This window comes from Triturus cristatus, chromosome 1_2, assembly GCF_964204655.1.
Source record: "Triturus cristatus chromosome 1_2, aTriCri1.1, whole genome shotgun sequence".
Taxonomy (NCBI): domain Eukaryota; kingdom Metazoa; phylum Chordata; class Amphibia; order Caudata; family Salamandridae; genus Triturus; species Triturus cristatus.
In genome coordinates, this window is record NC_140580.1 from 65,579,008 (window position 1) to 65,590,633 (window position 11,626).

The 11,626-nt window shown below is 46.4% G+C and overlaps 1 protein-coding gene across 4 annotated transcripts in view; it reads left to right on the forward strand.

Moving 5' to 3' along the window:
• FAM53B (family with sequence similarity 53 member B) overlaps nt 1–9,990 on the forward strand; it is a 33,448-nt gene extending 23,458 nt beyond the window's left edge. For all 4 annotated transcript variants that reach the window (XM_085601532.1, XM_085601541.1, XM_085601559.1 and 1 more), the window contains one exon: nt 7,216–9,990. In XM_085601532.1, the coding sequence (XP_085457658.1) occupies nt 7,216–7,734 (519 nt within the window). In that variant the 3' untranslated portion in view covers nt 7,735–9,990. The remainder of the gene's footprint in view (nt 1–7,215) is intronic.
• The last annotated feature ends 1,636 nt before the right edge of the window (nt 9,991–11,626 follow it).

Genomic DNA, 11,626 nt, shown 5'->3' on the forward strand with positions numbered 1-11,626 from the left:
ATGTCACTCTCCAGCTTACGGAGTTCAGCCTCGAGCCTGAGTAAATCTCCGCGTAGAAACTTAAGGACCCCACCTCCCTTAGCTATGCACCATCCTCTCACGGTAACTTTGAACGCCTCCCAGACTGTAGTAAGGCTGGAGACGGAATTTATGTTACGCTCAAAGAAATCCTTTATGTCTTGCTCAAGTTCCGCATGAAACACCGGGTCTGTGAGGTGTGCAGGATTCAGTCGCCAGCTCAGATAAGGGGAGATCGCGAGGGGAATGCGCAGGGACAGAAGGACCGGAGAGTGGTCAGAAAAGGTGCGAGCCAGGTGAAGCGCCCCACCCAGCCAAGGGGAGAGGCCAGATGAGAGGAACACGTAGTCAATACGCGCCCAGGTGGAATGTACCGCGGAATGGTGGGTGCCCTGTCGGAACGTGGGGTGAAAGTGCCTCCATGCATCAATTAAGCGATGGTCGTCCACTATATTCAACAACGCGCGCTGTGTGTGCGTGTAATGTGATGCCTGCGGGTGTGACCTGTCCATCCCAGGCCGAAGTGCAGTGTTGAAATCACCCCCCAGTATAATGTGGGAAATACCTAGGGATTGGATCTTACCCCACATCGAGAGGAGCGCAGAAGGGTCATCCGTGTTGGGGCCATAGTAACAAGCAAACAGAATTGTATGTGAGTGCAGTGTCCCCCAAGCCATGCAGTACCGCCCCCCAGAATCTACCTCAGTGCCCGCCAGAGTAAACCCCATCCCCCGTCTCACTAGAATGGTCACTCCCCTTGCGTAACTTGAGTATGACGAGAACACCCTGTCCGTTGCCCAGCGCGACGCAAACGGGGGGGTCATCCCAGGCTGCAGGTGCGTTTCTTGGAGCATGGCGACTGACACTCCCTGCCGAGTCAGGTAGCCGAGGATTTGTCTCTTCTTCCTTGGGTCGTTTAGCCCTCGCACATTCCATGATAGTAACTGAAAGTTCTGCGCAGGGCGCTTATCAGTTAAATCCCCCATTCCCACGTTGAAAGGCATAAGTGGCATGATATCGCAGCTGGCAATTGCGCGTAGCACTCAGTAACAAACTCCATAACAAAACCCCATTGAACTCCCCCACCCACCCCTCCGCATCTTGTGCTGAGCAAACAGCGAGCCCAGATGCAGAGCGGAACATTCGACCACCCACTCCGGCAACCCCAACTGGCCGGGTACACATCACCCACCCGTCCCCTCCCCTCACTATCCAACACAACCCATCAAACAGAGAAAATACAGTAACTACCCCTGCCTTGATGAGGAAAGGGGTACTTTGGGGTGCGCCCATTGGGGGGTCGTGCTCTAGGGGCGCCAGACCTGCCAACCACCTCCCTACTTGCACCCACGGGAACCCAGAGTCACACTAGGCCCTCAAAGTGGGACGGAGGTGGGCGACCGGGCACCAAGTGTGTCAGCGACCCATTCAAATGATGTAGGCATGAAACAAAGAGAGGTACCTCACCAGGATGATGATCCGTTCGGGCATGTGGTGTCCCAACAGCAGAGTGAGTCCGAGGGGGGGAAGCAGCCCCCCCGACACGTTCAGTCCTGTTGTTCCATCGGAGAGGGCGACCGGGAGGGCCGCGGCCCGGCAGCACCCCCCGCCGAGTCCCCGCGCTGCCGCTTGAGGAAGTCTTCCACCTGCTGCGGTTGCTGAAAAAACAATTGTTTGCCCTGGTGTGAGACCTTAAGTTTAGCGGGGTATAGCATCGCATACGGAATTTCCCGGGCCTGTAGTTTCTTTTTCACCACTGCAAATTTCCGACGGGCCTCCTGCACCGATGCAGTGAAATCGGGGAAGAAGGACAGCGTAGTGTTGCAGTAGGGCACCGTTCCCATCTCCCGTGCACGCCTGAGCACCACATCCCGGTCTCGATAGTTAAGGAAGCGTGCAATTATGGGCCGAGGCTGGCCGCCCGGAGGGGGGCGGGCAGCAAGGGACCTGTGTGCCCTCTCCACAATGAAGTGTGGAGAGAAGGAGTCCCGCCCAAACAGTTCGGCCAACAAATTCTCGATGAAGACCTCCATTTTCCCGGTGTTGGTGGTCTCCGCAAGGCCCAGGATGCGGACGTTGTTGCGACGGGACCTCGATTCTAGGTCCTCGTTCTTGTCCGCTATTATTTTAAGGAGACGATCCATTTGGGTGACATGTCGGCCTGCAGAGGTGGCACCGTCCTCCAGTGCGGAGATCCTATCCTCCGTCTCTGTGATGCGGGTGTCGTGTCTCTCCAGTCTGGCCACTACACCATCCAACCTGGTAGTAATGTTGTCAATTTTAGAGTCTATGGTAGTTAAGCTTTGTTTTAATCCCAGCAGGAGAGCCTTCCAGTCGTCATCAGGGGGGACAGCAGCGGATGGGCCAGGCTCGGACGCCGGCGCGGGGGCCTTCTTGGCGTCAAACGACAGCTTGGACTGTCGCGCGTCGTTGCGCCCCATGACGCCCCGTCACCGGGCCCGTACAGGCCGCCCCACCAGCAGTCCAGACGAGGCAGGGGACACGTCCAGCCCAGGCCGCGACCCCGCGAATAGAGAGGGGCGGCACGAAGCCCCAAATCTGCCGCTAGGATCGTTGGAGCGAGGGAGGTAGCCAATTCAGGCGATCGAGCGTGCAGGGAGCGCGGGCCACCAGCCGGCGAGCACAGGGGGGGGGGGGGCCTCAGCAGCCTCCGACCCCCGTCGGTCGCGACCCGCACCCGAAGGACAGCAGAGGGTGAGTCACAATCCGCTCGGCTCCGGCCCAGGCAGTCCCTAGAGGAGTCCAACAGCAAGCGAGGATTGGCCAGTAGTCCGGCAGGTTAGGGCGAGGCAAGGATAGAGCAGGCCAGGGACTCCAGGCAGCACCCGTCCACGGAGCCGCAACCTCCCCTCACAAGCAGCCACGGACACCAAGGCGGGGGCAGCAGCCGCCACGGTCTCCCAGGCCGTCCCGCCGGGTCCTGCAGGGCAGAGCACGCCAACAAGGTCACGCACCGAAGTCCCACTCGGTGCGGTCCGGCAGCCAGGCCCCGGACGGATGGCACCTGAAGCGTAGATGCGTGAGGGGGGGGGGGGGAACAGGATAGCCCCCAAGGCCGCGCCCGAAGATCTCCAGCGGGGTCAGCGGCAGTCCGCGCGCGCCAGTCACGGGCGCAGGCCTCAGCTAGCGGAGGGTGTGCGAGCAGCCACGAAGATGTCCCGGAGCCCGCGTCTCAGCACCCGTCGCAGGCAGGGGTGGCCACCGGCCATCCGGTCCTCCAGCGTCGCTCGCGGCTCCACCAGGCAGAGTCGTCACCACGGCGCGAAGGCCTCGGAGCCCCGGGCTCTCGTAGAGCGCGTCCCCCGCAGTGCGCCGGACGCAGACAGGCCCTCTCTCCCGGCCGGGGGGGAACCACAGCGTGTATCTCCGCGCTTCGGCGGGCTCCAGGGACAAGTCGAGTATCTGGGTGCAGCGCAGGTTTCCGCCTGTGCAGCCGTGGAGGTGAGGTCGAGGATAGTCTGGTCAGGATGGCATGAATGATCGTGAAAGCACCCAGTCTGGCGAGAGCCTCACACTTGTGCGGCCATCTTGGTTCGGCGCCCTCTAGCGCCCCCGTGCTCACAAAATGTAGTTGGAGTAAAATGAAGTCAATGGTCAATACATGATCTCGCAATGTATAAATTACCTGTAGCATTACATTATTCTAGTAATCAGTTTGATTTGGGCCTACTGCCTGAATTGCTGTATTAAAGCTACTTAATGGTGGCTGCAGCATAAATGCAGACAAATAGTGTCCGAAAGCTTTGCTGGATGAGACACACTTGGCATGATATGTATCTAGTAATTGGTAACACTATGCTACATTTCCCCCGAGTAGAGCATATAACAGTGATTAGATGCACATAAATGCTGCTTCTGCTAATATACAAACTGGTAATAGCAAATTGAGTTGCAGTAATTCTGACTCGCCACCCTACACCCTTCGGGTAGATTTCCCTCACTACTCAAACCCATGTGCTGTGTGTAGCCTAGTGATCTGCAAAGCAGGGGAACAAACAGGAGTCTCACCAGACTTTTCTTGGGCATAGTTCACAAGGAAATATTAGTATACAGATTACCTCAGAACATGCCAGAATAGGTGTAACCACAAATCACTGAGACATTCTGAACTATCATAATACATCTGTTCATACAATTTTATTGAAAGCTAACTGTGCCACTAGGGAATGTATAGTGTTAATAGTAAATCCTTAAGCATCAGCAAATGCATTATTAGTAATATCAACATTAAGAAAGTGCCTAACATCTATTACATTTACTGAAAGTCTGTATCAAATTCTCTGTATGATGGTTAGAAATGTATTCCAAGAAGCCCTTCCACACATCTCCCTATGGCAGCCAGAATAAACTCGCCCATAGTTTTTAGATGAGCTTAAGGAAAGTAAGATTTCACTCTGGTGCAGATAATATAACATGCTATCATCCAACAATTGTTCGGTGGGACTCATCTGATAGGGAACCTCTTGTTTGCTTCAGACATATTCAATTGTACATTTCAATAATTATTAAATACTGAATATAATTTGTAATAAGTACTGTACACTTTTCTATTGACACAATTTCTTACACTGTCTTATTAAGAGCAAGGTGCGAAATATATAATGTGATCGTATTGCAGACGACACAGTGCTCAAATAGTGAGCATATATGCTAAACACAAATACCAAGACAAGAGACCGTAACAAACCCAATGGTTGAACAATGACTTTCGAAAATTTCAAAAACGAGATCCGCAACCAAAAAGGGTGGTTTGTCGATGTTTTGAACCATTATACCCTATCAGGGTCTCATCCGGGACATTGTAATCTGACTAACTCACCACCTATTTCACGAGCAACTGGGTACTTCCTGAAGGTATTTCTTGAAAGCCTAGGCAGTTTAACAATATAATTGTTCAAATCCTGCTTACAGTTTGCCTCATAAGGTCAGCTGGTTGTAACACTTTTGGCAGGCTAAATCATCTGGGTGTTTACAAAGCGCCTACTTTCTCCATCGCTATCAGTGCTTTGGGGCCATATAACATGACGCAAACAACATTTCCTTATCTTATCAAAGGAACACCGAAAGAAGGTCAGACGGGCAACCCCTCATCCCCCCCAAAATTGTATAAATTGAATTGTTAATGTTACCTCTCCATCGAATGCAAAAATAAAGGATTGTGTCGCCCTATCTATTGAAAGTGGTTAAAATTGTAAAAGAACTTCAATAACCAGTTGTTTGGAATCTGGACATGCATCCAACTTCTATTTTGTAAACAGCCCTCAGTTTTTTATAGGTAAATTTATGAAAATCAGAGCTATATTGAGGAATAAACTGTTGCTTTACTTCATCTTGATAGATGTTCTCCTAAAGGCAAACTTACGAGTCTCCGTTTTTTTAAAGACCTTATGCCTAGTTTAGAAATAGTTACACCTATTGCAGAATCAAAACTAAACTTAATGATTCAGCATAGCCACCCCTCAGGCTTTTCTTTGGACATTTGTCCTGATAAATATTTTAAGCAATTGGTGCCTTTCTTCAGCTCCGCAATTGGGACTATCTTGTCTGTCACTTAACACAAGCCAGGTTCCTTCTTGTTGGAAGGATGCAGTGTTCTATCCTTTGTTTAAAAAAAAAAAACCCTTCTTGGAAACTGCTGACCCACAAAACTACTGCCCTATTTATCATTTTTGTCCAAGATTATAGAAAGAATATCTTTTTCTCAGTTGCAGGCCCCTTTTTTCTTGGTTGCCAACAAACTGGGTTTCGTCCTTGTTGTAGTGCTGAATTGATTATTTCAATGCTGGGCTACCTTAGGAAGATGAATAATGTCAGAGGTCCTGGAGCACTAATGCCTCCTAAACACTCCGCAGCGTTCAACTCTATAGATTGTACCATTCTGTTAACAAGTCTGTTGGTGATAGGTATAAGGGGCCATCTTTATCTTGGTTAAAATCTTTTTAGCTGACAGGAAACTAATAGTTCAACCTCCTCCCTTTCTCTTCAGTCCTAAAGAGCTCCAGTTTAGAGTCTCACAGGGCTCAGTCCTGTCCCCACGTCTGTTCAACATAAATATGTTGAACATTACTGCATTTATTCCATCAAGCAGGATCAACATTATTTATGTACGTTAATGACACCCAAATGACATATGGGATGTTTCTGAATTAGAACATCTGACTGGTAAAATAAAATCGCAGAACTGATCCATGGTTCAGCCATTTTGCCTTACAAAGACTTTATGAATCCTCCTTTTCTAGCAGAGGGGACCCCCAGGAAATCACTTGGATTTGTGTCACAAGAGTATCTTACGAGGTTGTCCTACAGGAGTAGCCTAAACTGTCTTTCTCAGTAATCTCTGAAGAGTAATATAATCCCTAACTTAATTTTCTGCTTCGCACACATTATGTGCAGTATTGTGTTGTACGTTTACGTTTGATTTAATTAAAGTACTCCTTTTTTTCTTCTTTTCTCTCTCAAGGATTGAACACTGGCAGGACATATTGACTTGTATAAATTATTTTATAGAGCTCTGAGTCTCCAACCCCACTCGATCTCTATGAGTAAGCCTTGGATTGCTCAATTTCACTACACTGGGGGACAAATCCTGAAGGGGTGTCGTTGGTGCTCAGTTTTGGTCTCCATAGTAAGTTTAGGCTCAGGACTCCAATAGTAATACTTTCTGATAGACACAGTTTAACCCCAGTAATCACCATCTCCCTGGGACTCCTGAAAAGGTTCTCACAGTGCCCTGAGTCTAGAAGTCCTCCTGGGTAACCAACATCTGGGGTTTTTTATACAGTGTTGCTGTTCTAGAGCATCAATAATTGTAAGCATTTTTACCCAATCCAGATAGTTTCTCACGGGAAGTTAATCAAGCTTTTAGTTAATAATATTCCTTAATTAGCAAGTTACCAGTTAATATTTATCTATGCAAAGTCAGCAAATTAAATATAACAGTTCTTTGAAAAACCCTCAACTTGTGTTAACTATGTAACTCTTTCAATTTCCCCTCCCTTCAAGCACACTGGCGATTGCAAGGATCACAGGTCATAACATAGTACATGATAACGAGCACACCAGTAGTGTTCTCCTGTTCTCCTCTTGTTTTCTGAGAAGAGTGGGAGTCACGCAGCCATGCAGTGTGTAATGTATTTGCTTATGCAGTTATACTGATCAATATTTTTCCATTTACAGGATCTTCTGACGTTCCACAGCCTAAGCTGCCTTCACAGCACTACGGATGAATGTAGCCTGCAGAGTCGGTTCCCACGTAGTACCACCAGCACCACTTCTTGGCGAACACGTTCCTGGGACATGTATGTCATGCCAGGCGCCACTCCAGCTTCTAGCCCAGTTCCAGAGACTTTCACCAGCACTGCGGAGCGTCATGCACTAGTGCCTCGCACCAACCCCGAAGCAACCTCTACTCCTGCACCAGCGCTTAAGCACAGCCTTAGAAGAACTCAAGCTCCAGAAAACCCCAGAAATAACAGAGAGAGCCTTGCCCAAATGCCCCAGCCAAGCCTGGGACAGAGCCTAAGCACCACTGACTGGAGAGTGAGCTGGGAAGACCAAGAACTGCACAGGGTGGGTGCTGATCAGGGAAGTGGCAGAGCTCTGCGTGGGGCTGAATCCTGGGTTGAGGGTGGCACTAGCAGCTGTATCTTTCACATAGATGGAGAATTAGACATTGAACAGATAGAAAACAATTAATATAGATGAAGAATTAGACATTGAACAGATAGAAAACAATTAAAGGAAAACTTGAAATGTGCCGTGTTTATGCAATGTCCTCGAAGGAGAAATGAAGCAAATGACATTCAGTGGTGGGACACCATTAGAAAGTCTTGTTTGAGGAGATTCCACACCTAGTGTCAGAATACTTCTTTTGCCCTGCTTTCTTGGGAAATAGATTATAGAGATGGGAATTTAACCATCCACCCACCTGATATGACAAGAAAAGACATTACTTGCTTTGTAGGTTAAAGTGCACAATGTGTGCCAAAAATATGTTCGTAGTGGAACTTCTAGGGAACTTTGGTGTTCGGTCTAACTCTTCACTCTCCCCAAACTAAAAGGTTCTAAGAAAAATTTAATATTCTGTTCTAGAAAATAATCTCTATTGCAAACAATTTATATTGTTCCCAAAATCCTGGTAGTCGCAGACAGTGCAATCTTTCTTCAACATATGACCAGTCTCCATCCTCTGTAGCAGACTGATGTCCGCCTTCCCTTGACCCCTCCTTAACATTCTGCCCCACCATACTATCCCAAATAATTACCATCTTATTTATTTCCAAACCTGCCATCAATTAAGGGGGGGGACATGTATGTGTATTATGGAAGAAGGCACGAAAAGAAAGTACATGCAAGGGCCAGACAGTTCGAAGAAAGAACTTTCTGTATGCAACAGCCATTTGGCTTGTTCTGAATCTCAGGTAGAGACTTTAACTGCATGTGCTTGGCACTTGGAAAGTCCCTGTTTACACCACTATCACTCCTAATGTTCCTTGTGTTTCCGAGGCTAGCTTCTTGACTTAACATGTTTCCCTCCACTTCGAATGAGCACAAATCCCGAGACCTGGTAGTCACAGGTTTCATTCAGGGAGATAATAATTTAAATTATTTAAGTGCCTACAGACAAATCAGGTTATTAGATAAGTATATGAATATTCGTTATAATGTGGTTTACATTTGTGAAAGTGCCCCCTTAACCCGCTTTTTACCAACCCCAATGTCCGACCTCAACGCTGGTAAATCCAACAAGTGCACCATTTGATTTAGGCACCGTACTTGAGTAAACACCCATTCCATTGTTACACAGAAGTATGGGAATTCAAACATCCATGGTTGCTCCCATGCTCCTGCCAACAAGTTCCAGAGGCTGGTATTTTAAATGTAAAAAGTACCCTGCCCTTACACAGGACCTCCACACTTAGAAAATGCATCCCACTTCGCTGGACTTTATACTTATAAAGCTGTCCCTGCACTGAAGTTTGCAAGTCTGAGTTAAATACTTTAAAAACCGGACATACCATTCACCTTATTGTTATTTGGCCTAAGGTCACCATTTTTAACCCCCCCATCTTCCCTCCACAATGTTTTCCAGAATCTGGGCTCCACACTTGAGAGAAAAAAAGGTTCTCCCCTTCATTTTCAAGCACTTAATGCAGGGGTTTGGGTTGCCTAACCCCTAAGGCTGCAAGAGTGTGTTGGCCTAGTGCAAAAGTAACTGAGACTAGCTAAGCAAGTCTCTTATTTATTAACCAGTAGGACCACTTAATCTGGGATTCATATCTTCACGTGAAGTGAATGCAGACCACTGTGATGGGCAGAGTATTTGATTTGCCTCAATTTGTATAATTGTTGTGTTCACCAGCTACCGCCTCGTCACCAGGTTTAAAGTGTTTTTCGATATGAGGTTGTTGAGGTCATAAATCCCTATTTTTAATCACAGTCGTCACATATGTGGGCATGTTGATAATACAGTCAAGCTGCATCTTTAGATAATGCACTTTTTGCCCTGGACAAGAGCTTAGTCCTCTAGAAATGGATCGTGCCTCTTGGACTCTTCTAGCTTTTCATTTCATGTCAACTGCCTTCTGATTCCTTCTCTGCTTGTTCAAATCGCTCTGTCCCTCCTTGTTCCAGAAAATACATCTAAATGATGAACAATGTCATCCCTTGAGGTAACTACTTCAAACCACCCTCTGTGCTGCATGACATTTGCATTCTTCTGTTAGTTTAAGACCCTTAATTGCTGTCTCCTTTCATCATTGCCACCAAATTTATCAGCACGTTTTAGTGCTATTTCAATATTTTGCTGGGTCTCTAGGCTGTCGTTTCTATTTAAGGATTACTTTTAAGCCTGTTGTCTCTGCATCCGAGCAGTCATCTTGTTGCAGCAAGACATCTTTTGTTAAGGTGGAATGGTCTAGAGTATTAAATATGTCTATTCCACAATCTAAACTCTTGTGCAAAGCATGTATGGTAGTTTTCTGTGCGTCTTCCTAAGGTACCTTCCGGTAATTCATACGGACATCGGGAACTGTATTTTATTTTAAAGACTGGTGATGCTAGAAGATGAGAAGCAAACTAGGTGTTGCTTTGTTTAGCGCATATTCTGCAATTGATACAGCCTCAGAAAATATGTTTGCTGGTGCCTTTCAACTGTTCCAGAGGAAACCATTCAAGGCAGCAGTCTCATTCATTATTTTTAATTTACCTTCAAGGTTAGAACAGTAATCTCAATGTGTGAGTCTGAGATAGTTCGGAAAAACAGGAAGCTCAACTTGTTAGTATGAAATGATTTTACATTCACTTAGATGAAAGGAGAGAGATTGAGGATCAGCACAAAGCACAAAAGAGGTATCTTTAATACACAGTGCGCACATTGGATCATATAGGAGAACAGTAATTTCCCTATGTGCCCTTTGAATCGAATGTTCGCAGGAAGGTAACTTTTGTATTTCTATAATGAACCAGCTTTGGGAATTCTTCCTGGAAATGTTTGGAGCCCATTCTAATCCTCACGGGCAGCACCCCTTCAGCAGCAGAGTGTGAAAATGCTGCACAGGAAGGGAACAGTGGCATTGGGCCACATAAGGCCTAAAGTAGAAGGACTCCGACAAAGCACTTTCCTAAGGATCCTCTCTTTTTTTACTTGGATTCCTCTCTAATTAGTCTCCAGACATGATAATGAATTTGGATAATGACACCCAAAAACCGCGCTGTTGAGTTTCACTGTTGTTGCCCTTTATTTAATTAGCATGGTATTCATGAAAGGTAAACAAAACCTGAACATTGTTAATGCACTTACGGCCGATTTGTAGCGGTAACTTGCAGCTGAGCGCTTCAAAAACCTCTCACTATAGACAGCACAGCAAATGCTACATCCACTAAAACCCCACCTTCTACACAACATAATTAAACTTGTTTTTAATTTACTTCAGAAAACCAAATGGTGTAATCTAATAATTAACTACTTGTTTAAAAAAAAATACACAATTGGTTACAATGCATACTATGGTCCAATAAAGGATTTGGATGTGATATTTACAACTCATATTTTTACCAGATATTAATGACATTGTTGCATATGTGTGTGTGTGTGTGTACACATATATATATATATATATATATATATATATATATATATATATATATATGCGCACACACACACACACACACACACACACACACACACCCGTGTTGATCAGCATTGTGTAGTTCTAGTTAGGTCACACTTTCCATAGGAAGAGTGTTTTGGGGCTAAAAACGTTCGTGTCTTGATAAATCTTCACAAAACTTTCTCCCCAAAAAGTCAGTCCACTTGATCTCCTTCCTGGAAGGCAAGAAAAACAAGCATTTGCAATGCAATAGGTCTCGCTTTTACGCGAGTTTGAGCCATTGACATGGCAATGGCTTTTATTCTTGTTTTCGTTTTTGAAACATAAAAAAAAGTCATTGTCATTGGCAATGTCAATAGCTCAAACTCGTATAAATGTGAGACCTATTGCATTGCAAATGCTAACGGCTGCCCTGCAGTTCCCCCGGGGTACAAGCAGGCATCCACTTCTGTGAGGACAGCTGTTCTCAGCAAAAA